This window comes from Fukomys damarensis, unplaced genomic scaffold (assembly GCF_012274545.1).
Source record: "Fukomys damarensis isolate Sample0158 unplaced genomic scaffold, DMR_v1.0_HiC HiC_scaffold_37, whole genome shotgun sequence".
In the NCBI taxonomy this organism is placed as follows: Eukaryota; Metazoa; Chordata; class Mammalia; order Rodentia; family Bathyergidae; genus Fukomys; species Fukomys damarensis.
The window spans coordinates 28,387,651-28,414,337 of NW_022900949.1; the positions used below are offsets into that span (position 1 = coordinate 28,387,651).

Genomic DNA, 26,687 nt, shown 5'->3' on the forward strand with positions numbered 1-26,687 from the left:
GAGAGAGGGAGAGGAGGAAGAAGAAGCAGAAGGAGAGAAGAACAAAGAAAGGAAGGTCCTTTTTATCAGTTTGGGGTGGGCTATTGCTTATTTATGAGGAGTGAGCTACTTTTACCCTATCACAGGCCAGGTTGCTTTTATGGGCCCAGTCCTGCAGACACAGGTTTCAACTTTCCTGGACCACTGTGGCCTTGGTGGGGAGAGAAACCAGAGATAAGGGCATGAGGTCATTTTAGGAGCCAAGAAGTACCAGGAGAATGCAGCCTGTGAGGCGGCGTCACAGCATACTTTAACATGATCAGTTCCCTAACAGCTCGTGCCTGGCTCCCTGGGGGCTGCCGATGCTGTGACCCTGCAGGGCCCAGGGAGAGCGGTCAGTGAGACCGGGAGAGTAAGGAGCTCCGAGAAGCAGTCGAGATGCAAGAATGTCAGAAACCACTCATGCATTCAGTTTGCCAGAAGTTACTGTAGTCTAGTGGGCTCCAAATTAAACCATTTCAGCTTTGCTTTATTCCTTCATTAGTCTGATTCCCATCAGCCGCGTGTCAAGCCTGCAGCAGTTTAAGAGCGTGTGAGTGTGGGAACCATTGTAACAGCCACTGTCAGCCTGGCTGTAGAGAAACGAAGTTGGCAGAGCACACGGAGGTTCTGCCATCCATTAACAGTGTGACATCGCGCTTATTTTGTGAAACCGCTCACAGAAGGCTTCGGAAAGACAACCTGAGCTTCAGAGATGGTGGGAGTACACATTGATGTTGCTTATTATCGTGACGTTGGCTTCCCAGGTGCTGTGTGGTGGCCGGGGCCTCACTGTTGCGCACAGGTGCCTGCCCAGAGCAGGGTGGGAAGAGAAAGAACAGCTTTGGGAAGGACCCCTGCAGTCACAGGCTCTGCAGGGAAGACAGGGCACATTAGAGCGAGCCTTTTGTTCTTGAGTCCCAGGGCTTGGGTAGCTAATGGTTTTGAATGCAGAGACATCACAGGACTAGAGGATCTTTGTGCAGCCAGACACTGCACAGGGCACTTGCATGCAGAATATATAAAGAGCTCCTAGAATTCAGCAAATAAAGCTAGCTAACCCAGGTAAAAGTGGGGGAAGGATTTGATAGCCATCTCTCCAGAGAAGACACACAGCCATAGGAGATGAGGTTCTACATCATTAATCACCAGGAAAAAGCAAACCCTCGAGAACCCCCTTTCCAAGTGGCTCCACCAGGACAGGCAGTGGCCAGTGGTGGTGGTGAGGGTGTGGGCCTTGAGCCTCGTCTGTCGCGACGGTGGTCAGGCAGTGGTGGCACTTTGGAAATTGCTGTGATTGTTCCTCGGGATGAGCACCATGGAGTCTCCGTTTGACCTAGCTCTTCCCAACTAGCACATGGCCGAGGGAATCGAAGATGTCCTAGAACAATTTGACCACAAATGTCCACAGTAGCATTATTCATACACGGGCAGTAGCCAAAAGGAAGACTCAATCCAGATGTCCAGCGCTGTGCACAGAGCAGCCCGCATAGGAGGCCACCGGCACCAGCACGCGTTCCAGTGGTGTGAACCTCGTGGGGCACACGTGTGTGAGAGCCCCGGGTGCAGGACAGACTGTCCCACATGTCCCGGCAGAGAGGCCCGGAGAGAGCACGGAGCGGCCGCCAAGGGGCCCCGTGACCCTGACGCTTCTTTTTGGGAGGGGAAAGTGGCCTTAGCGGGAGACCCTGCTGCTCACGCACAGCTCTGTGCATGTGCTAGAACACACTGTGTTGGGTCCTTGGAACCGCTGAATTAGAGGGCCTGTGAGCGATGCCGCAGTCCAGAGAGGATTGGGTTTGATTTGGGGTTGCAGATATTGTTATTCACGGCATTTGTTCTAAAATTTGGAGTTTCTGAATGGAATCCTAGTTTATGTGAAAACACGTGGCTGAGTAACAGCTCCGTGAGGACCCTGACTAGGGCACCTGGGGGTCATTCCCTGTCTGGGCAGGAGGCCAAGCCCCCGGACTGACTGCTTGAACAGGAGCAGTGTCCTTTGCATGAGGATTCAGGGTGTGAATTCCAGTCGTCTCTACAGAAGTAAACCGAGTGGTTGGGGCGGGGATGGGATTCCAGATGGACACTGCTGCGTGTGCGAGTGAATGCGTCCCTGTCCAGCTGGGAAGGTGGCATTGGTTCCTGACAGTCCGCCCTCTGTCATGGCTGACCGGAAGAGATAGCTGAAATCTGCATGCAGCAGGATTTACATACAGGGCTGCCAGCCTGATAGGAAGTGGGTGAGGGCCGGAGCGGCCCCAGCTTGTCCTAAGTGTTTCTGTCTCCAGAGCAGGGATGCTCACTGGCAAACTCCTACTCACCCTCCATGGTCAGTGGTCCCCTCTGTTAGGCCCCTCTAAGGGGCCTAGAAGTTGAAGGTGTAGTTCCTGGAGCCAGACCTGCGCACACCCCCACCCTCCCCCGTCCAGCCATTTTCACCTCTGAAACAACATGAATGATAGTGCCTGCTCCCCATGGATCAGCTCCTGTAGTACCTGTGGGCACCCGCTGTTACCTGTAATGCCCATGCCACCTTCCCCCGTGTTTGCCACCGTGCTGGGAACCGTGACTTCCAGGTATTCCTAGTGTGGCCCAGACTGTGGCTAAGATGCTGGTCTTGGCAGGAGGTCCGAGCCGAGGGCCTCTTGACTGTAAGGTCTTTGCTGCCTGCAGTGCTCCCACGGGTGCCGAGTCCCTGGGTGCCCCCTGTGTGGCTGAGGTGGGGTCAGGAGCACCCTGTTGTCCTTAGACCACTGTTTTCCTATGTGGTTCCAGGTTGGACAGTGGGGGACAGGCCTCTTACTGCATCCCACCTGCAGCCTGCCACAGGCAGGGGAGGAGCTGTTGGGGCCATGGCTGTTTCAGAGGTGCCAGCTTCTTCAGCGTCAGCCCTTGGGCCTCGTTTTTTGTCTTGGCTGTCAATGATGTGTGTGTGGGTGCAGTGGACGCTGCTCTGTGTTCCAGGCCTGTGGGCCCTGTATGGCTGCGGTGAAGATGCCAGCTGCCAGCTACCAGTTCCCCCAGCTCCCGCAGCACCTTTGAAGTGGTGGAGGCTTTCATCTCTGCGGGTTCCCCTAATGACAGCCGGCCTTTGATCAGCCGCTCTCTCCTCAGCCTGGAGTGTGAGGTGCGGTGGCTGCTTCCTGTCCTGAGGACGCCTCATTGATGGAATTTCCCCGCAGGGTAAACTGCAGAGGGGGAGCGGCAGAGAGGAGAGGAAAAGGCACCCCCTCCTGGTGTGTTGCTGGTTTGGGGGGGATCTGTTGCTGGCACGTGACATCCTGGGGCTGGGGTCACATCACGTCCTCCAGGCTGGTAGATTTCCCGGGCTCTCAGTTATGTTTCCTGGTTTATATTACTCTCTTTTCTTGGCGCTCCATGAGGAGACAAAAACGTTCTCTCTGCTTGAGCCTCATTCTCACAGCCGGATCTGAGGGCCTCCAGTGGCCTGAGCCACATCTGCAGTTCCCGGTCCCAGTCACGGCCCGGCTCTGGCTTGGCGGCCAGGCTTCAGGGCTGGACTCAGAACGAAGCAGCTCACAGACCCCTGGCTTAGCGTGTGCTGCACATTGCTGCCGTGCCGTTTCCTCAATGAGCAGTGAAAATTTACACATCGAAGCATAATTATTCTTACGAATACAGATACTGCTGTTTAACAACCCAGTTCTGTTCCTGCGGTTATTAGGTTGTTAGGTGAATTGGTCACTAAATGAGGAATTGCATTTAGTGTATGGACTTTACAATGTCAGAAGAACAATGCTCAAAGAAAACTCCCGACTTGATGACTTTGCTTTTACGTGCATAACTCTTCCATGTAGCACTGTAATGTATAAAAGCATAAAACTACACTGCTGTACTGTACCATCAACAAAAATTACAGTACTGTAAAGCAGGGTGTACTGTCCAAAACAAAGACATTGAGGCTCTATAAAGATTCATAGCACTGTACAAAAAAGACAAATCGTAAGTCTGAACAGCTGTTAAACAGGAAGAATATCTGTATTTGAAATAAGCCGTTTGCCCGTCCTGCTCATCTCCAGTGAGCATTTAATACTCCCAGACTACTTTTTTTGTTTCTCTCTCTTTTTTCTTTTTGGTTTTGAGACAGAGTCTCGCTGTGTAGTCAAAACTGACCTGGAACTCACTGTGTAGCCCAGGATGGTCTCAAACTCACAGCAATCCTCCTGCCTCAGCCTCCTAAGTGCTGGGATTACAGCCGTGTGCCACCATGCCCAGCTGAGATTACTTTGTTTCTTAAGAGTAGCAGGGCTCATGTGCTCCCTCCTGCTTCACCCTCCTTCTAGCTGAGACTATAGGGGCACAACACTGTGCTTGACTTAATCAGCATACTCTTAGACTTTAATTGCATAGCCTCGTAGGGTTTTCTGTTGTTGTAGGATGCAAGCATCTTTTAATAATAGCTTATGTAAATTCATAAAAGGACACTAAAGTGTACCACACACTGTGGAAAAACCTAGAGCAGCCTGTTTAACGAAAGATGCCACTTTGTGATTTTTCAGAATTGGTTTATTTTACTATAAACCCCATTTGTTTTTGAAATCACTATTCAGAATCTCCCTTCTAATGACATGTATTATTATTATTTGAGGTGTCGGACTCTTGTTCTTCCCCCTCAGATCTTGCTCAGGAAATAACCTTGTGTACTCCAATGAATTTTTTTTCTTTCTTTTTTTTTTGGTACCAGGGATTGAACTTGGGTCCTTACACTTGTGAGGCAGGTGGCAGAACCACTGAGCTAAATCCCCGGCCCTTGAATTTTGGATAATTAGAAACTCAGCACAAAGCCTGCCACCAAAACAGCAGATGTTTATCTTACTGTTAAGGAAATGAATTTTGGTGTAGTGAGTTTCTTTTTCTCTAACACTGAAGACGCCAGTGGCAGCTGGGCCGGTCGCACATCTGTTTTCTTATACTTGTGTCGGGTGCTGGGTTCCGCTGTCGGGGCTGCTGCATCTCTGCTCGGGACAGGAGTCGTCCTGGTCTGTGTCACCGCCCCATGGCTCCCCAGTGTTTTCATTACAGTTATTATTCTCTGTGACTTATCTCAGCCACTGTGCGTGGGGATTGCAGCCCTGGCACAGTCCTGTCCCTGACCAGCTCTCTGTGTCATGCTGTGGCAACTTTGAGCTTGGTGTCCGGTTTTAGCTCCCAGGAAAGTCACCCCACACGTGGCTGCGGATGGCAGTGTATTCATGGCAGTGGGCAGCGTGGGCCTGCGTCGGGTTTGGTGGTGCTCGGGGGTCTGGTGTGTGTGGTGGCTGCAGCGGGGAGTTCCCTCAGGGCTGGGCGCTCGTATGCCTATCTACCTTTGGGACATGGTCAGTACCGGACTTGCTGGTGTTGCAAGGAAATCTAGAGATTGGAGCTGGACCAATTTAATGTCCTGAGGACTCTGCCACGAGTTCAGCCCATATAGGCAGTAACTGGGTTCTTCCATTTTTCTGGGCTTTTGGTTTTCTTTTTTGAGACACGACCTCTCTACGTAGTTCAGACTGGTGTGGAGCTCACTGTTGCCCAATGTCAATCCTCCTGCCTCAGCCTCCCAAGTGCTGCTATCACAGGCCACAGGAGTGCATTACCACTCCCGGCTGGACTTTTCTGTGTATAACAACACATCAGAGGCAGGCAGATGTCCTGAAGAGCAGTTTTTATTCAGCTCACTGCGTAGGAGCTGCCCATCCAGACAGTACTGGGCCAGCTGGAGCCGTCACCTTGTGGTGGACTGCAAGGGTGGGTGGGATTGGATGGGGAAGGGAGAGAAGACAGCATCCAACAGGATGCCCTCCACGGTATGTCCTAAGTGCCTAAGTGCCCCTGTGAGCCCCCACCTGCTGGTCTCGCCACACCAGGGACCACATTTGGGCCTCAGCTGAGATGTACGGGGCCCAGACTGGAGAGCGTGATGATCTGAATTCTCCCAGTGCAGTTTGGAGAGGGCTTCAGCACCCCGGACACTGCCCCGTGCCACCTCATTAGAGGGGAGCATTATTCACAGCAGCCAGGCAACAGTCAAGGTGGCCTTTGTCTTGGAGATGTCAGATGTATGAGTGTATCAGCTCCTTTGTCCAGGCCTCCTTGTTGGTGCAGGATTCCCACCCAGAGCCCTTCAGGGATTTGCAGGTGCAGACTCACAGAGAGCCACAGTGACCGCCAGGAATACTCATTTGTGTCTCCGGAGCCTGCCTCCTGCACCTTCCTCTGCCCCTGTCCTGGTGCTGTTGGGGTGGGCACGGGAACAGGTTAACCACAGGATGGGCACAGTGACCACCCCACAGAATGAGCTGCACACTCTGGGTCCAGTGCCGTGAGAGATCCAGTGGGCGAGGAAGTTTCATTTTTCCTCCTGCACTGCAAGCCCTCTGTCTCCCCGCCCTCCCCGTCAGGTGTAGCCTCGGCCTGTTCATGGCCAAGGATGTTTCCTCTGGTTTCTGTGCACCCCCAGTGCCCCCTGGTACTCCTGCAATGTGATGCCCATGCTGAGCTCACGGGCAGAGATTCAGTACCCTGGCTGCCTCCTCCATGCGGCAGGAGAGGCCAAGTCAGGATGGCAGGGCACCTCCGCCAGCTCGGGAGCCTTTCCAGGAGCCCTGCTGCCGGGTGGTTTTGGGGCACGTCAGGACGCCTGGTGCAGCCTCCCAGGGTGCCCCTCCCCACTGTGCCAGGACCTGTGAAGCGGAGGGACAGACGACCCCCCGTGGTCCCTGTGTGGGGACACGGCACTGGGAGGTCATCCGTCCCTTTGAACACTGGTTACTCAGGCCGAGCCCATATCCTCCCAACCTCAACACAGCCTGATCTTTGTGCTGAAGTGACAGGTACAGGTGGAGCAAGCACCTGAGCCATCTGTTTTTTGTAATAGTGTTTCAGTCTGTGAAGTTTCATTGTCTACTCAGTAGAGTTTCTTTAATCCCACAGAAGATAAAAGGACTTTGTTTAGAGACAGGGTCTCACTGTGTAGTCCAGGCTGGCTTCAAACTCAGAGCAGTCTTCCTGCCTCCGCCTTCCAAGTGCTGGGATTACAGATGTGCACCACCATCCTGGCCACGGAACTAGCCAGTTATGTGAATGGCAATATCTGGATGTGATTGTGATTTTTTTTTGATCAAAATATTTTTAGTGCTTTTTGGTATTCACATTGACCTTTCTGTTAACACTTTAGCATATGTTCATAAAGGGTGTTGAGGACACAGACATCTTATTGTTTCCTGTTTTATTATCATTATAATTTTGCCGTTTCCCAACCCCTGTGGAATTAAATTCCCAGTGGGAGTTTAGAAACCACCAGTCCCAGTGCCCATATATGCACAGATCACACCCTGGACCCTGAATCACCATCCAGACTCATGGACTGGGTCCGCCCTCCCTGCAGAGAGGACCAGGCCAGGTGGCCATCCCTGCCCGCCCCAGGTCCCTCATCTGGCTGCCAGGTGTGTCTGGGTGGGCTCAGCCTTCCTTGGCTGCGCAGGGAGACAGAGCTGAGGACTAACTTCGCCCCTGTGCTGCCGTTTCCCGAGTGGATTCTGGGGTCTGCCCCATACTTTCCTGCTGTCCCCTGTTCCTCTCCAAGCGGCCCTCACTGCCCTGCGCTCTGGAGGCCTTGGCGTGCAGTGTTTCCAGGGCCTCCCTCCATGTGCCTGTGTCCTTTTCCCTCTTAGAGGACTACCACGCTGGCACTGTCCCATCGTGTTGCTCCCCAGCACCCTGTAAGAAGCAAGCGCAGCGTGAGCCAGTGAGGGCCGGGCACATGCCGACTTCTCGGAAGAGATTCCCTTTGACGAATCTGTCCCAGCCGCTGTCCCCAGACAACATGTGTCACTGGAGGGAAGAATTGGCTCTGGCCCTGCACGGCTGGCCGGGGAGGTGGGGCTGGGGCGAACTCTGAGGGTTTGCGGTTGTTCTCTCAGGTCGTGAGCTGGGCCTGAGAGTGTGGGCTGTGGTCACACAGGAGCCTTCTCGGCTGGTGTGGCTGGCGGCTTCTCGGTCAGCCAAACTGTGCTTTCTGACTCAGGTTCAGGTGACGCTGGATGGGGATAGAGGAGGGGAGCATAAAGCCTCTGATTGGTAGAGGTGTGGCAGTGGTGTTAAAATCTGTCCTTAACATGGTCCTGTCAGCTTGGTACGTGTGTGACTCTCCCCTCAATGGCACTGTTCTGTGTCATCCCATGGGACAGTCATGCATGTCCCACCCGGGCTTCAGAGCTGCCCAGCAGCGAGACATAAAATTATGGCCCCATTGTGAATGTTTGAAAGTTAGAGTGTGGGGGCACATACCACCCATAATCCCAGGACTCTGGGAAGCTGAGGCAGGAAGGTCACAAGTTTGACCCCAGCCTGGAGAAGTTAGCTACTCAGTGAGAGCCTGGCTCAAAACAAGAAAGGGTTTGGGATGTAGCTGGCTATGAAGGCCCTGGTTCAGTCATCCTTGATACCACAACCAAGAAAAGAAAGAAAAAGTTGGTAGTGTAGTTTTACTCCTCCTGTTCCTGGAAGAAGCTGTTTGTTCACCTTTGAGCTGTTGGCTGAATCTCCAGAAAACACCATGAAATAAATGGCTGTTTTAATAAACCTCTCCTCATCCTGCCATCATGTCCAGTGTGGTCAGCCCTGGCTGCCTATGTGCAGAGCTAGGTCTGGGGTGCTGTGCTCCTCCTGTGCCCTTGGAGGGGCTTCTTCTGCTGTGAAGGCCATGGCCATAGTGTCCTGTTGTGCCCTGGTCTCACCTGTGTTGGGTGACCAGCTCCTGGTACTTTGGGTCCCCAGGCTTTTCCCTGCCTTCTTGTGGTGATGAGATTAGAAGTGTCCTTAGTCTTCACTGAGATGTACTCAGGCACAAGATGCTAATGATTAGCTAATCTTAACTAATTCTGTTAGTTCAGAGGACTTGGTGGAATCTTTTGTCTCTCCTAGTTTGTAAAGCAGTGGTCCCTTACTTTGTTGATACCAGGGATCGGTTTCAAGGAAGACACAGAGGTGTGTGTGTAGGTGGGGAGGCAGCTGGCATGATTCAGAGGCATTGCATTTATCGCATGCTTTATTTCTATTATTACATTGAATATAATGAAGCGATCTCATAACTCACCACCATGCATAATCAGCCAGAGCCCTGAGCTTGTGTTCCTGTAATTGGACCGTCCCATCTGGGGGTGATGGGAGACAGTGACAGCCTGAGTGTGTTGCTTATGGCTGCTGTCACTGTAGAAAAAACCCGGATTCAAAGAGGCAAGATGGTGAAAGAAGAAGCGGGTTGTTCAGTGCTTCTGTAAGAATCTCAAGATAACCCGCCTTGCCTTTAATTCAGAAGGCATGGAGATTTGAAGGTGTCTCAGACATGCTTTCAAGGCCACCATCACTTGCAGCGTCAAGCAGTGGATCCCTTCTAGCACTGTCACAGTCGTTTCACCTGGCTTATTCACAAACGGGTCACAGACTCATTCCTTCCCAGTTTGGGAGCATTTTGTGGTTGGGAAGTAATGCTTAAAATCTTTGGAAAGCTGAGATAGGTGAGCATCAGCTGGGAAAAAGAAGGCCCTGGCTGGGGGTCTTTCAAAACCTTTGCCCATGTTAGAAATGTGTCAGGTCCCAGTGTTCCCTCGTTACTCATATTAATTCCAATTTGGCTTTGAATGCAGCCACTTTTTCTGCCAATTTGAACACAGTTATTGTTTTCTCTGAAGTGACAGATTGTTCATTAAGTAAGCTGAATGTGTCACACGAGTAAACCAGTTTTGTGATCCATTCTGTGTCACTGAAGTTTGCTACCAGTAGCGACTTTTTTCTTTAAAAAAAAAAAAAATGTCTGAAGCTCCTCTTACAAGAGATCAAACTCTGGCTAGCAGTGATCTACCTTTAGAAAGTCGTATCACTTCTGTATATATGAGAAGATGCTTATGCTCCGTATTCTATCTCATCACAGGGGTGTGTGAATAGATGTGAGTTAAGGGCATATACTTTAATGTGCCTGATAATTTTAATCACACCCTGTAACGCTAAGCACAGGTGACAGTTTTTGACTAGCTAGCATCTCTGTGGATGACACGTGTGTAGACTCACATTCAGAAGTGACTGCTTTGACTGAAGTAATAAAGCCAGAAAGCCATTCAGCCCCAGCAGTCCATGTGTAAACAACACAGAAAGACCAGCTCAAGTTTTCTGCACTTGGGTGTTGGACAGCAACAAAGTACACATAACATATCCTCTCATATATCCTCCTGAAAAACGTGTGGCACAAAATTAAGCAGTGTTGCTTTGGCATCAATACTGGTAGATTCTTCCACCTGAATTGAGTGCAGCGGTGACTCATTCATCCAGTTATGATGCTGGCCGACAGAGAAGCATGCCACCTTTTTAACCACGGCCTCACCTAAAAGTTCATGGCAGGTGTCCTCTGCAGCAGGCAGGACCAACATCACCAATGGTAAAGGCTTTACAGCTTTGGCAGTGGGCTGTCCACTAAGAATGATGCTCTCTGTGCAGATGTTTGCTGAAGTGCTGGCCTTCAGTAATTGCTTCTGTACTTTGTGTTTTGTTTGGTTTTATACTCCAAGGATCTTCCTCAATGCAGGGTGCTGGGTCTCCATGGGGCGAGCAGTTTTGAAGGTTTCGTGGCACCATTGGACAGCTGGTCCTCACGTGTTACACAAAGCAGGCTTGGAGAATAAATCACCCGTTGTGATGAACCTGTAATTTAAGCACATCTCTTGATGTTTTCTTTTAAATGCAGCTTTCCTTTTGTTGACTTCTCAGAGTCTTTTGCTGTCTTATCACTGCGTCTTTCTTCCTTTCCAGAGCACCTCTCCAGTGACATTTGTTTTTTTTTCTTTTTGCTCATTTTGTCGAGGATTAGTTGTAGGCCTCCCAAAATGTGACTAAAACAAATGTGTAGTGTGAGAAAGAGGCGAGGATAGAGTGGTAGACACAACGAGTAGGCTGCACACAAACTAAAATAATGAAATTAAATTATGCCTTAAAGCTGCCACCAGATGCAGCTGTACACTTGAAGTACATAACTCGTTCATCATTATAAATCCTGCCACCAGATGCAGCTTAACTGTCACTCACCACTCCCTGACCAGGTTTTGATTGGAGTCTCTCAGAGACTGATTTACCTTGGTCTCTGCAGTCAACTCTTCCCGCTAATGTCATTCTGTATCTGCAGCCACTCCCCAGTGCTAGCATCACCGCCTCAGCTCTGCCTCAGGTCATTGGCATTAGGCTCTCACAAGGCACTCACAGCCTAGATCTGCCAATGTGAGTGCTGCCACGAGGATCTAATGCTGCCCCTGATCTTGCAGGAGCCCAAGCTCAAGCTGCTGGAAATACAGAGGAGACTTCTTGCCCATCCTCTGCTTCCCTCCTGCTATGCGGATCTGTCCACCGGGTGGGGACCAGTATGGGTTCAGTGGGGACCTCGATGTAGAGTATGTTTCTTACAGGTTTCCTAAGCTTCCCAAAGAGCAGGAAGGGAAGACCGAACTTGAGAAGACATAAAGATCCCCAGAGCCAAAGCAGGCCTTCTGGATCTTCATGTCATGGCAGTTAATCTTGCAAATGAAGAAAAACGGAGGTTAAAGAGGTTAAGGAGACAAGTGCCAGAGAGGCTTGGTGGTATCAGTTGTCCCCACTTGTGAGAGCCCGAGGCAGGAAAACCGCTGGAGCCTGAATGTTTGAGGCCCACCTGGGCAGCATAGCAAGACTCCATTGCAGAAGCCAGCCAACCAATACATATACAGTGCTTCTCTGAAGGCCGTGTGCTGAGGTTCTGTATTTAATCTACTCTCAGATAAGCCCTTATTTTATGTCCACAAAGAAAGAAACAACCCTGGCCTTTAATCTTGTCACTTGATCGCTAGGGCACTTCAGTCCGGTCAGGCCAGCGAGGTAGAGGTGAGGGTTTGGACCCTTGTTGGGGTTGTCCTGCCCTCCTCTGTGCTGGCTTGGAGGGAGGGATTCTCTTGTGCTACTTCACCAGCATTGTTAATGCATCAGAAAGCTGGGCGGCTTTTCCCCCCTTTCTAGTAAACTCTTTCATTGGAATAAATGGATGATGACCCCCCCCTTTTTTAATTTAAATTGAATTTATTGGTACATTCTAGTTAGTCCAGGTACATTCATTACTGGGATCTTGTACCTTTACATGCCAGGTCTTGGTTCTCATTTTTTCCCTTTTTGTTTTTTTTGTACTGGGGATCGAACTCAGGCCCTTGCACTTGCGAGGCAGGCAACAGAACTACTGAGCTAAATCCCCAGCCCTGTGATGACTCTTGTGAATCTTTGAGCAGCATGTTTGTGAGGAAGATTGTTGACTTAATGCCTCCATGACTAATACCAGCAGATAACAAATAATTTTGGTATATATCAGACATTTTTCTTCCAGTAATACATGCCTTTATAAGATTATTAGAGGGCCAAGCTGGGCATAGTGGTGCACACCTATAATCCCAGAATTCTGGTAGGCTGAGGCAGGAGGATGGCAAGTTGGAGCCCAGCCCAAGTAACTCAAATGACTTAGCCAAGGGCTTTCAAGAAATGAATGAGTGAAAATTAAACTTAAAAGAGGGCTGAGGATGTAGTTCAGAGGCCCTGGGTTCAACTGTGATACTTCAAAAAAAATTAAAATTAAAAGGCCAGATACATTTTTAAAATGGAACTTACTTGGTTTTAACTGTGAGTTAAAAAAAAGGTTAAACACAATTCTAGTTAAACCAACTTGAGGAACTTAAAATACACTGGATGATTCAGCTCAAATCTTTCTGTTTATAACTGAAAAAGAGAATCCCTTCTCCTTTTAAATTACTGAGCCATTGTGAGGTCAGAATACATATTGTCACAAGACCCCTGCCCCGTGAGCTCTTCTGGTGCCCTCTCTCCCTTCCTCCCGGGTCCTGGCTGGACAGGTTGCTTGCTCTGCTTTCCTTCCTGGCCTCGGCCTGTGAGAGGGACTCAGTACACACACAGGAATGGGGAGTCTGAGTCCCAAGCACCCTCAGAGGCTCTCTGATTTGACATCTGTGTTAGTACCTAAGGGTTAAAAAACTGTCCACCTTGATAGAGAGCTGTAACTGCAACAACGAAAGGTTTGTGTTTGTTTCAGAGTAAACTCAAGGATGCGTGTTCTGTGTGTGTGTGTGTGTGTGTATGTTTTGAGACAGGGTCTCACTATATAGTTGAGACTGACCTGGAACTCACTATGTAGCCCAGGCTGGTCTTGAACTCACAGTGATCCTCCTGCCTCAGCCTCCCAAGTGCTGGGATTACAGCGTGTTCTTATTTAAGTTATGTGTGAAAAATCTGAGAGAGAAGGCTATAATAATACAGGGTCTGTGCTCATCTCCTTGTCAGTACAGTCTTATTGGGGAGGCAGCTGACACCCTTACGGAGAGGGCTCAGGCAGTCTGTAATTCACCCACTAGAGGCCCCACTGGTGTGATTTGCAGAGTGGAGCTGTGTCTTTGGTCGGACCAATTGCAGAACTTTTTCACTGAGGCCAGAAGAACCCAGCGCCCCCCTGGCTGTCACTTCCTGTTCGCCTCCAGCCCACAGCAGGTGGGTTGCTGCCTGTTGGGGTGGATTTGCCTCTTGTGGACTTGCTGCAGTCCGTGGCCCGTTGTCTCTCACCGTCCTGGGTTTCCTTCCACCCATGCCATGGCATGCTGTTGTGGGGCTGAGGGATGAGGCTCCCTCGCTCAGGGACGTATTTCTGCATCCTCTGTGGTTGCTTCACGGGTGCCCTGAGTGGTGCTGCCACGAGCGAGCGCTTGTGTGCCAAGGAGCAGGATCGCAAGCTGGACCCTCGCAGAACTGCCGAGTGTTCCCGTCCTGGCTGTACCACTTTCTGTTTGCACCAGGAAGGTGCTAGGGTTCTTGCTGCTGCACTTCCTTGCCAGTTTTGGTTCTTTGTCCTGGTGGGTGCGACACGAGGGACCTGCTGGGTCTTCGGCTGGCCGATGATGTAGGATCCTTCTCATATCTTGCTGCCATTTGCACGTCTTTGAAGAAACGTCTACTCAGGTCCCTTCTGACCTTTACATTGGGTTTTTTCTGTCTCATTTGTGAGTTTTTCTTATAAATATTTTCTTAAATAGAACTTTGAAAATTCCTTATTCTAAACCATCTTTGACTTTAAAAAATTTTTTCTTTGAATCAGGGTCTCATTCTGTGGTGATCCTCCTGTCTCAGCCTCCTGAGTTCTGGGGTTACAGGCATGACTTCTAAGGAAACCTAAAGGGAAGTAACCCACCCAGCCCACCTCGTTACCTTTGGTGCCCTTGATGCATTGTGACTGGAGACAGTGTGGGGGCGTTGACCCTGTACCCTTGGGGACACCCAGGAATAAGCTGCCCCCTCCTGTGGGAAAGGGGGCATCAGATGGGGAACCTTTGAGCTTTCAGTGATGCGTGTTCACCGCCACTGCCCTGATGTAGCTTAACTTTTAGGGCTGAAATTTGAGGTCTCCAAAAGGGGCATGTGGGGGTCAGCTGCGGGGCAGAGTGGGGAACAAACAGCGCAGTCGTGGAGGTCCCTCTGGGAACTGCCTGCTGGGTTTCTGTCCTGAGACCGACAGGCGTCAGGAGGCTGGGAGGCCGGTGGTGGAGACTCCCATGGAAGCTGCTTCGTGTCATGGTGTCCAGACTCACTAGCCTTGGGCCCACCTCCGGGTCTTTGCTCTCGGTCCCCCGTGAGTGTGGCAGATGACACAGCGAGGGTTTCTTGGCAGGTGCTGGGTGGTTTGTGGGTCCCTCACTTGCTGTGATTCGGTGGCACTTGGAGAGGCAAAGCCCAGTTGGGGGGCGGCCCCGGCCCCCAGTCCGGAGGGTCTGCCCTCTCTGTTTTCTGCAGACTCCTGTGGATTCTCTTCTTTCTGTGTAGCAGCAATTCAGTACCGGGGATTGAACCCCAGGCCTTTCTCACTGAGCCATATCTCCAGCCCCTTTTTGTTTAATATTGACACAAAGTCTTGCTAAGTTGCTAAGTTACCAGGCTGGGCTCAAGCTTCTGATCCTCCTGCCTCAGCCTCCCAAGTGCTGGGATCATAGGCATGTGTACCATGCCCCGTTTATTCTAAAATTATTTTATTATAAAATAATATATTTATCACGAATAATTTCTAATTTATCAAGGTACAGAGATCAGCACTGCTTTGTTTTTTAGAGTCAAAAGTCACTATAGAAGAAGTAGAGGCCTGCCTGGAACCTTACCTTATCGTGAGCTGGCTGGCATTGGGTTTATGCTTTAGGTATTTCATTTAAAATGGAAAGTTCCAGTTTCCTTTGGGGCCAGAATCCTTAAAAGAAACCCAGCCTGGAGGTGTGTTGTGGGTCAGTGTATATTTGCAAGTTTATATCTTGCTGACTAAATTGGCAAAATTTGTGTTTTTTCCTGGTAAATACTCAGAAGCCTTGCCCTCCCTCCTTGGCCTAATAAAATCTCATTTGTTATATGTGCATGAAGTAAATGACTGTTAATAACTGTCCGCAACCTGTGATGGCATGCAAGTCTGTGCAGCAGACAAAGGTTTCTTTTCTCGGCCCCAGAGCCATGGGGAGGTTGGCTTCCTCCTGACTTGGGCCAGGCTGTGGCCAAGGCGCAGAGTGGTCAGGGCTCAGAGGGCGTGAACCAAATAAGCAGAGGGTTTTTATTTGTGGGAAATGGAGGGGCTGCCTTACAGGACTTTTTCTTGAGGTAATTATGACTTGTTTGTGAATTTAGATGATACAAACCTTTATTATTAAGACAGCTCATGCTAAATTTCATTCCTAATGAGGTACAAAGTTATGAACTTGTACGAAGTGTTTTCTTTTCTTCGGTACCGGGAATCAAACTCGGGGCATTGTGCTTGTGAAGCAGGTGGCAGCACCACTGAGCTAAATCCCTGGCCCTGTACAAAATGTTTTAATGAAAAAATATTAAAGATTGGATTGGATCAAAATTAAAACTCTAGTTGAGCCTGTTGTTATAGCCCTGTAATCTCAGCACTTGGGAAGCTGAGGCAGGAGGATCAGAGGGTCCAGAGTTCCTGACCATCTTGGGCCATATAGTGAGCCTGTTTTAAAAGCCAAAAAAAAACCTACCAAAGCAAAACCCTAAGTTGAGGGTCCACCTTTGAAACATGTTTTGAGAACCGCACCTTTGTATTATGCTGCGACAAATTGTGTGTTGAAACTTTTGTGCTGATACTGTTTACATACCATTTTAATAAGAATAAAATGTTGGGCTGGGGCTGTAGCTCAGTGGTGCTGTGGCCTGCCTCGCAAGTGCAAGGTCCTGAGCTCAAGCCCTGTACAACATAAATAAAAAATTAAAAAATGTTTACTTCTCATTAAACAGTATGTTCTTACTCCTTTTAACTTCAGAAGCAAATGTGAACTGTTAGCCCATACATTTTCCTCATTTTTAAAGAAAGAAAATAATGTGATAAAAACAGCACACAGGAAAGCCAGGGAGGCCCAGGTGCAGGGCAAAGGGTTCCAGTCTACCCTGGGGAAGCCTTTCACATTTTAAATTAACTTCTCAAGACTGTCACAGCAAGTACGGGTTTTCTTCCCTCTGCTATTCTGTTGCAACTTTTCGTCTTAAACTCTGCCCTAAAGAGGTACTGGGCTTGAAGGCCACGTTGATGTCACTGTTGCCTGCCAGTGACGTGCCCCAGACCATATTCCGAGCTTGGCAGGCACCCATGCCGCTGCGGAAAACTTTCCACTGGGAGTAGTTTTGCAATGGCCCGGGAGGGCAGGGAGCCGGGGACCGGGATGGGGCCACTTGTCCCGCCTGCTGACCACAGCTTCCTCTCTTTGCATAGGTGAAGCTGCTCTCAGGGGAGAACCCAGGATGCAGACCCTCCCGGTGACCTCTGCCCTGAGCAGCCACCGCACCGGCCCTCCCCCCATCAGCCCCAGCAAGAGAAAGTTCAGCCTGGAGCCGGGGGACGAGGGCCTCGACTGTGAAGCTGACCACGTCGCCAAGATGGGCCGCATCTTTAGCCCCCACCTGTAAGTCCCCACTTTGCTCGGAGACTGGTGTCCCTGCATCTTGTGCCTATGCCGAAGTTGTCATCCATCTGCGGAGCTACTGATGTCAGGCTGTGGTCTGAGGCCCGGGAGGGGCTCCCTGGACGTTTACAGCCCTTGGAGACGGGAACTCTTCCTTCTCCCAGCCCATGGGGGTGGGGATGGGAGCACTCTGTGCGCCTCCTGTGAGTGACGTTGCCCATGGGCTCCTGGAGGTGGTTGTCCTGCCTGTGTGTCCCCAAGCTGGAGGTGGATGCGCAGGCTGCGGTGGCCTTGTAACCTAGGGACGTGGGTCTGCATATTGTGTGAGCTCTTTCTTCCCAGTGCCTCAAGGGCAGACCTGGGCCCTCATGAAACGGAGCCGCAGGCTGTGTCATGGTTGGGTGGCACATCCCCGCGGACTGAGCCCATGACCAGACTTGCAGAGCCCATCTTAGTGCCAGGAGACTGGGACTTGTGTCCTCAGTCGGCCACCGACATGAGCTGCCACCTTGGCTCAAGCCTCTTCCACTCTCGGGGGCTCAGTTTCCTGTTGTGAAGCCACGGTCTCTGCGTGTGGGTGGCGGGGTTTGCTTCTGTTGGAGCACTGCCCCTTTGGACCCCAGCACGGCCTTCCCGTGGGTTCTCGATTATGGGAGCCATGGCCTTGTGTGTCCTGCTGGAAAGGGCTTGTCCCTGTCCCCGCCTGAGCTCGCACCCCAAGCACAGATAGGAGGATGCGTGCCGGTACCTGCCCAGCCTGTCCTGTCCGTTTCCGTCCAATCCTGAGGGTGCTGTGTGCCAGCTCTGCAGGAAGGTGCACTCTGGCCCTGCCTGGAGGCGGAGGCTCTGCAGGCAGCTGGCGGCAGCGCAGTCCTCACATTCCGTGCGTTCCAATCTGCCTGACCCTGGTGTGTAGTCATGAGACACTGACGGAGGTATTTATCCTCAGATAAATCACGGCAGTGTTAGTCAGAGGCGCAGCCTGCAGCCTGCAGCCTGCAGCCCTGGAATCTGCTCCATCAGGAATCCGGCTGCCTGCAGAACAATGAGCTCTCGCAAGCCTGGTGGCCCTCTGGAGTTCCTTCTTTTATTCCTGAGGATTTCGTACTCCCTGCCCTCCCTGTCTCCTAAGCCCAGAGTCTTTTTGTTTATTTTGGAAGGAAGGGGGAGGGGAGCCTAGCAGTGTGAATTTTGGTCAGGTGTCCTCGCCTTGCTGTCCCCACTGTGCGCCACACCGGCCACTCCATGCTGCCAGGATGGCTGGCCCCTGGCGTGGTGGTGGCCCTTCGGTGGTTCTAGAGGACAGGAAGCCCAGGTCTCCCACGGCACTGCAGATGCTGTTGATGGGATTGTTAGGTTTTGCACACCGTGCCTACTCACCATTCCCGGGCAGAGTTTCGGGGTGTACAGTGGTGGCACCCACGTTCAGCTCCTGTCAGCAAGGGAGTTTTCCCGTTTTTTATCATGGTAAGACACACATGACAATGTGTCATCAGAACCTTTTTTTTTTAATGTTATGTTACCAGGGTTGAATGCAGAGCCTTCACATTGAGCTCCATCCCCAACCCTTTTTAGTTTTTGAGACAAGATCTTGCCAAGTCACTAAGCTGCCTAGGCTGGGCTTGAACGTGTGATCTTCCTGCCTCAGCCTCCCGAGTGCAGGGATTACAGGTGTGCACCACCACGCCTAGCTCACTGTAACCATTTTAAAGTGTGGAGCTTGGGAGAGTTTTTGAACTGTGAGGTAGGGAAGTGATTGGTGTGCGGTTTGCTATGGTGCCCCTTGTTGGTTGTGTGATACAGATTAAAATGATACAGGGATGATATGTGGATCTCCAGGTAATATACGGGAAATACTATAATTCCCAACCTACTGGATACCTGATATACTGGGTTCATGTTCTCCAAAATCAAAGAATGAATTCTAGGAACAGTGGAGGTTCAGAGCAGGAAATATTTGAGGGAAAGATAGCTTCTATCTAAGAGAGACAGAAGGGGACATGGACAGGTGGGCGTAAGGTGGGACAAAACTATGGCCAAACAGTAAGGTTACAGGGATCGCTGCTTAGGTAACAGTGATCCAGCGGGAGGCCAGTCGTGAAGCAGGTGTGCATGGGCAGAACAGGCCCTGTCTGCGGGGTGGGGGGTGGGCTGAGGTCTTGGTCGCCCACCCAGGTGACCATGCCGGTGTAGACCCCTGGGGAAGTAGGTGTGCTCATTGCATCTCTGTCTTGAGGCCTGGCCTTCAAAAGTGCGCCTGCACCCACAGTTGTAAAGTGTTCTCATGCTCTTTGCTGACCTCTCAGGGCCTAGCCCTGTCTGCCTGCCTGTAATATTTCTACTTAACTCAGCTGTCTGTAATAGCGTCGGTGGCATTGGCAGTGTCTGCTCTTTCCTAGGACCCTAGTGACAGACATGGTGTGCCCTGCTCACTCGCGTTTTAGGGAGCCCAGAACTTGGAGTGCTGATGTGTTCCCTGCTCGAGCTTTAGCGGCTCTCCCCTTTTTGTTTCCAACGTCGAATAAGTTTTTTGTAGTATGTTATGGGCTCATAGTGATGGGGACAAGAATAGCCCTACCGCCTTTGTCCCTAGAAGGAGAAAATGAAGATTTGCTCAAGAGGTGCAGTGAAAATGGGTTGTTTATTTCTCACAAGAGAAGTCGCTGTGGTTCTGGGGCAGGGATGTTGTTGAGCCATAGTTTCAGCAGCTGGCGAAGAGGAGCTCAAAGCTGCAGGTTTTGGTGGTGTCCTTTGTCCCGCTTGTGTGCAGATGGGGACAGAGCCAAGTGCGGACTCAGCGTGGGCGTGGAGCGGAAAGCAATTCTCCAGCTCCTACAGGGGCCTCTCCTGGGGCACTGCCCCTCACATCCTGGGTCACTTGAACTAGGGTTGTTTTGTTTGTTTTGTTTTTGGTACCAGGGATTGAACTTGGGGCCTTGTGCTTGGAAGGCAGGTGACAGAACCATTGAGCCAAATACCTGGCCCTGTTTTAATGTTTTTACTAATGGGGTGATGTGGAGAGATGTGTATCTTGAGTCAGGTGTCAAGATCAGCGTGTATGTGGGAGTTGGCAGTCCTTCGCCTGTCACTGGGAAAGGGAGTGCTCACGGGTGGGCAGGAGCGGGGTTCCTTTCTGGAAATGTCCAAGAGGCGCTCTTTTGTTATGGCCCTGCTCATGGGGTGACTGCTCTTCCGCGTTTGCAGGGTTCCTTGCTCTATCCAAGGGCTGTGCTCTTCACTGGCTCTTGTACCCTTGTCCCACTCTTGCTGTTTGGTGGTGTTTTTGTTTTGTTTTGTTTTGTTTTGTTTTTTCCTCATTGAGTTTATTGGTACATTTTAGGTATACAGCACAGTTACATTCATCATTGGGATCTTGGACCTTTACATGGCAGATCTTGGTTCTCATTCTTTCCCCATGGTTGTTCTTTGACCATGTTTTTGTTCGGTGGCAACTGGATGTCATGAGCTCACCCTCTCTATCCCTCTGCCCGGCTGAGGAGTAGCCATGTGCCCGGGAGCCCTGGGCCCTTCCTCGGGGAGCTGCTGTGGCTGTGTAGTGTTGTCTGGTACTTTCCTGTCGTTGCACCATTGCTGCTGCTGGACTTGGGTTTGCCCCTGTGCTTGGGAGCCTGCTGTGGGATTTACATTTGAATCCTGCCCGAGCACAGCCTGGCTGGGGTGCAGTGCAGTGGTGAGCACCAGGCCTTGGATTCCAACCCTGGTACTGCCAAATAAGAAATTAGATGAGACAGAATTAGGAATCCGTGTCCTCAGTTGCACCAGCTGCATTTCATGGTCACTGGCCACCCATGGGTGGTGGTGGTGGTGGTGGTGGTGATGGTGATACCAGACTGCACGGCCTCAGAATATAGCTGGCACTGTCTGTCGCAGGCCTCTGTGTGGAGGGGCTGGGACCCAGGAGGCCTAGCACCTCCCATCCCTGTTTGCATCTCTGCCCCACAGTGAAACTGTGCCCAGTGCCACACCCCTGCCTGTGTCCTTCTCAAGCAGCACGTTTCTGAATCTCTGTGCCCACGGAGTTCTGCCCAACAGCAGAGAGCTCAGCATTGTTTGCAGTTAGCACTTTTCCTTGCACCCCAGGGTGTATTAGTCCAGGCGTACCTAGTTCCTTTGTGACTCCCGTTTCCCCTTCCAGGATCGTGTTATTTGTTCGCGTCTGCTTGTGTTGAGTTTAGACTTTCCCCATCTTTGTTGATTTAATTTAATTTTTTAAACACTGCACATTTTACGTGCTTCTGAATACTTGTTGACTCCATCCCGCCCATGGCTGCATCCTCTGAGTTTCTTTTGGTGACTAGAGCCGATGTTTGAATGCGCTGCTCCCCCTCTTGCTCATGTGGTGAGGCAGCCTGCTTTTCTCCCCTGCACTCGGTGCTTCGTTTGGTGGTATGTGGTGAAATATGCCGGCTAGCTCCTGGCCCCAGTTCACAGCTGCATAGTACTCCACCACCTCCCAGGCAGCCCCTCTGTCTGGGCCTGGAGGTAGTTCTATCAGTGATGCTGTGAAGGATGACCTTGTGGAGTCCAGACCTCTCAGATTTGTAACACTGAAAGGCGGGCAGGGCAGTAGATGCCGGTGCTAAGTGGCTAAGTGTTGGCTTGCTCGAGCCTGTATCCGGGCTGTGAGTTTGGGGCGGGTGCCCTGTTCTTGCTCAGGGGTGCACACTTGCAGGGAGCTCGCCCTGGCCCCAGCATGGGGCCGAGCTCACAGACTCCCTGCACTGGCTTGAAAGGAGGGGCTGCTGCCTGGCCACCCTGGCCTGGTGGGACCCTGCCAAAACAAACGGGTTCCTTCTGGTTTGAGGAACCCAGGGCCTGTGCGTGCTGGTGGATGCTCACCACCACACCGCACCCCCAGCCCTGAACAAGGGTGTTCTGTATGCCAGGGAAGAGCAGTTTTTAATTAGTGACACAAGCCAGCGGCAACTGAAGCTTAAAAGATTGAATCTGGGGCTTTTCGAGTACATGTTTGTTGTCCTGGGGATTGAACCCCGCGGGGTTCTGTCACTACTGACTATACCCCAGGCAGTTTAGTTTTTATTTTGAGACAGGGTCTCACTAAGTTGCCTGGGCTGTACTTGAACTTGCGATCCTCCTGCCTCAGCCTCCCAGGAAACTGAGATTGCAGGCGTGTGTACCACCAGGCCCAGTGAAATTGGAATGTTTCATGATTTGCTTTAAATAAGGAAGACGTCTTTTTTTCTTCCTCTCCAGATTTGATAAATAAAAGACCGTTGTGTAGGCTCTGTCCTCTCTCCCCCTGCCATTCCCTCCTGGGCACAGTGCAGGCTGGGAACAGTGAGCCCAGCCCTCTCCTCTCCCTTTGTACATCTTGCTCTACTCCCAGGAGCTCCCAGCACAGAAGAGAGTTCCCCAGCCTTGGTTTCAGTTCCCCAAGTAGCTCAGAAACTCAGATACTGGGAGCCTCTCTCTCTCCCACCTTCTTCCCCTCCTGCAGTATCCAGCTCAGCCCGGAAGGGGCCTGGTCCGGGCTGCGTGTTGGGCGCAGGGTGGCGCGGTGGAGGTCACAGGCCGGCCTGGGTTGTGTGGCCTTCTTGTTTGTCGGCTGGAGGCCTTTTCTCCTTTTCACAGTTGAGCGGGAACAAAGGCCTCCTTGTCTCAGCCTTGCTCAGCGCTGACATCAGCCCTTTCCCAGCAGTGCGGCGGCCGCAGTCTTGTCGGAAGGGACCAGCAGCAGGCGGGTCGCCCTCCTGCTCCTCAGAGATGTGGGCCCGGGTCAGGGGCAGGGCCAAGCAGCAGCCACCCGCCCGGTTCTGGCTGCCCAGCCTGAGTCCCTGTGGTGCAGGTTATGAGTGTGATGACAGCCTGGCCTCTCTGAGGGCCTCGTCCCGAGTGGTGCCTGAGGTGCGGGGCTGGCGCCTGTGTGGAGCCGCTTTCCGCAAGGACGCCCCCTTTGGGTGCCAGGGAAGGCAGGCTCCCAACACAGGACGCTGTGCTTTTCCTGGCCCCATGGCTGCTGGGTTGAGAAGGCCTTTTGAAGCGTTTGAGGCTGTTTATGTACAGGGACAGCATTAAGCTTGGCCCTGCCCTGGGACGTCATGGATGGCTTCTGCCTGCAGTGTAGAGCCAGCTCCCCTGACAGCACATATAGTGGTCCCTTCGTCCAGCGGGTTGAGGACCAGCAGGACAGGTGCCGAGAAGGTGGCCTTGGTGGGTGGCAGTGACTGTTTCCCATTCCTCTAGACTTGGCCTGCAAGGGTTGTGCCAGCCGCAGGTGGCTTCCAAGTCCAGGTTCTGTGGCTGGGGCAGCACTTGGCTCAGCTCTGCTGAGGCTCTGGGTTGGGTACATACGCTCTCTGCCCTCACTCGGAAATCTACCCTGACTCCAGAGCGTAACGAGAAGGTCTCATGTTGTCTGGGGCCTGGCACCACACTACTCGGGTCCACACCTGGCCAGACCCTCACGTTGGCAGACAGCACACTGCTGCCTGCGTGAAGGAGCCAGCTGACCCCTGCACCCCACTCCCTGTGCACCCCTTCCCGAGAGGGCAGGACAGCTCCGTGCCAGCGCAAGGAGCTGACGGGCTCTCATTAGGCCCAGCTGGTGTAGACTCAATTCTGGGCTGAATTCGCACCGCTCCTAAGTTGTCCAGGTCTCTGAGCACCAGAGAGTGGTTATGGTGTTGCCCCACCTGGTAGCCAGCTCCTTGGCTGCAGCCTACGCCCGAGTGCTGCCTGTCACTGCTGTCCCTGCAAGGCGCTCCAAGGAACACAACTTCCCTGGTCAGAGTTCAGGGCAGTGAGGGTGCGAGTTTCTGGCTGGCGCGTTCCGGCAGTGGCTGATCCGTGCAGTCACCATGCAGCCGAGGGTCTCCGATGCCACTGGCCAGGGAATCGGGCGTGGACTGAATTGTCCCCACTCAAAATGCATCTGCGAACCCCCGAGCCTGACGGCGTTGAGGGCTGGCGAGGTGAGGCAGGGTTGTGAGCCGGCCTGGTCTGTGGGAAGACACCTGTGCCGTCTTCTCACTGTAGAGGAGGACATGGTGTAAATGTGGCCGAGTGCAAGCCAAGGAGGGACCCCTGCTGGATCCTACCGCAGCCCTCCGGCCTCAGGGCTGTGTGAGGAGAAACCCCTCGTTACACCACCCAGGCCAACAGAGGGATCTGGATTGATCTGGACCAGTCCATGGGCAAACTTGCCTCCCCATGAGATCTAGGAACGCGAGTGCTTCAGTCAGATTCAGAAGGCTGTCGTTGGAAACTTTTGGATGAAAAGCTCCAGGACGGAGAAGCGGAATAAACACTTGAGATGTTAGTTGGGTCCCTGGGGCTGGGGCTGGGGAGTGACATTGTCATTAGTGGGGCCTTCAGGGAAATTCACTGGGCCAGAAAAGTGGGGGCAAGTTGAGGCCAGCTCCTCCTCATTCTGTCCCTGCTTCCCCTCCACAGCTGGCTCTCCTCCCTTGGGTCTCCTGACCCTTTCTGGCTTTGTCGGGGCCCCTGCTACTTCAGTCATCAGCTTTTGAGATCTTTCTGAGACTCACTGCCTTCATCATTTTTCAGTGCTATAACAATACCTGAGGTGGTGCTGTTTACCACGAAGAGTAGCTTATTCAGCTGGCAGCTTTTGAGGATGGAGATGCAAGATCAGTGGCTGCAGGTGACAACGGTCTAATGCCACATCGTTACATGGTGGAAAAGCAGAAGGGCAAACAGCGATGGGGGTGGGTAGATGGCTGCTCTCATGAGAACCAGCCCATTTCCGTGAGAGCCATGCAGTCTCTGGAGAAAGACACTGATCCCAGCACAGGTGTCCCTCCCCTCGGCACCATCACATCGGCAGGCAGGCGTCAGCGTGAGCTTCTGTGGGACAGACCAGACTGAAGTGCGGATATCAGAACCAGCGTCTCTGTGTGAACCGTCTGACTTCCTGTGCGAGCTCACGGCCTGACTGGCCACTGGAGGTTGGTGGTCGCCCAGTCTTTATCTGTGGCTGAGACCTGATCCTCGTACCTAGAGACCTGCACACCTCATACTCAGTGTTGCCTCGCCAGAGCTGGTTTTAAGAACTCTTCTTTCTTCCACATGGCCAAGCCTGCACTGCATTGTCTACTTTCCCACTGCTGGGACACGATACCCAACTCCAAGGGAAAGGAGGAGAGGTTTGACTCCCAGTTCTGGGAAGTTCAGTCCATGGTCAGCAGGCTCCAAGGCAGCATGGCAGGGCAGGAGGGCTGCTCACCTCGTGGTGGTCAGGAAATGGCTCCAGCGGAAGAGCTGGGGACAAGAACATTCTTCCGGGTCAAGCCTAGTGACCCTCCTCTTCTCACGGGGCCCGAACTCCTCAGTGGACGTAGCAGCTGATGAGTGCAGGCTCCAGGCACCTTCCGAAAGCCCTAAGACTTGGGGACACTTTAGATCTCACCCTAACCGTCCCCGTGTTCATGCTTGCACAGCTCTTCCCCTTTGCCCTGGAACGCGCCCTCTCTCGTCCAGTGTGAAGCTGAAGAATCCCAGGTCCAAGCGCGCCAGTGGGGGGCCTGCCCTTGTGACACAGGAGGTGTGTGAGGTTGCTGTGTGGTGGGAAGGGAGGAGCCAGAGGACTGGAGGCTAAGCCACCTGCAGGGTGCGCCGTGAATCTCCGTTGGGGCAGCGTTGGGGCAGCCGCGAGATGCCTGAAGTCCCTGTTCCCTGCAGCTCTGTCACTGTTGTGAGAGGCTCCCAGCCAACAAGTCTCATAGTTTCCCTTCCTTCATGGCGCTGGCCACCTTTCCCTCTCCCTGCAGCCAGGTCCTTGTAAATAATCCCTGGGTGCTCAGTGAAGGTTCTCCACTGCAAAGTGGTGTGTGTGTGTGTTGGTGGGGGACTCCGACACAAGCAGCATCAAGCATCTCCAGGTCGGTGTGCCTCACTCTGTAGCAGTGAGCTGGTTGGCGGGTGGTGGCTGTGCAGAGCCTGTGAAGGTGACCGAGCAGGGAGTCTGGAGCTGCTCCCAGGGTGTCACCAGTGCTGGAGGAGGACCGAGGGCCACTGCAGCCGGAGGCAGGTCATGCAGCCCTCTTAAGATCCCTGCAACTGCCTCCTGTTTTCCATGTTCAAGAATTGGTTGTTCAGCGTCTTTCATTTCCAAGAACTGTCACAGTTTCCTTCCAGTGAATTCCCCCTTTGTCTGATGCTAAGTGGCCATGTTCTCTGTTGCTAAGAACTAGGAGGATGTGCTAACAAATCCTGATATTTGGATTGCTCACTGCAGTGCACCTGCAGCTCTGCATGTGCCTGTCCCTGTTCGTAAGTCACATGCCCGCTTTCGGGAGGCAGAATTTCGGGGTCGGGGGCATTGTTTGTTCCCTGCTGGCCCGGGGTCCAGGTTGACCAATTCGAGATGCCCTCGAAGCTGTGCTCACCACCCCGAGGTGACTGCTGTCATTTAATTTTTGTGAAACAGCGTCTGTGTTGCTCAGCTTTGTCTTTCATGTTTCCTGGGGAACTTAATCTTTTTGTATGTTCATTGGCCATATGTGTGTGGCCATGTAACTGTGGTCTGGCTCATGCCGCTTTTAAAATCGATTACAGTGTTCCTCTTGTTTCCATGGGCATGGTAAAGCTGTCCATAATGTAAGCCGTGTTGGAATAACTGAAGTGATTTGCTTTTCAACTTTACAGTGCTTTTGAAATACA

The 26,687-nt window shown here is 52.0% G+C and overlaps 1 protein-coding gene across 1 annotated transcript in view; it reads left to right on the forward strand.

Moving 5' to 3' along the window:
- The window catches only part of Vgll4 (vestigial like family member 4), a gene marked incomplete at its 3' end in the record, with an annotated part of 104,617 nt that overhangs the window by 66,015 nt on the left and 11,915 nt on the right, over nt 1-26,687 (forward strand). Inside the window, exon 4 of the mRNA XM_033759667.1 lies at nt 16,835-17,024. Within this exon, the coding sequence (XP_033615558.1) occupies nt 16,835-17,024 (190 nt within the window). The remainder of the gene's footprint in view (nt 1-16,834; nt 17,025-26,687) is intronic.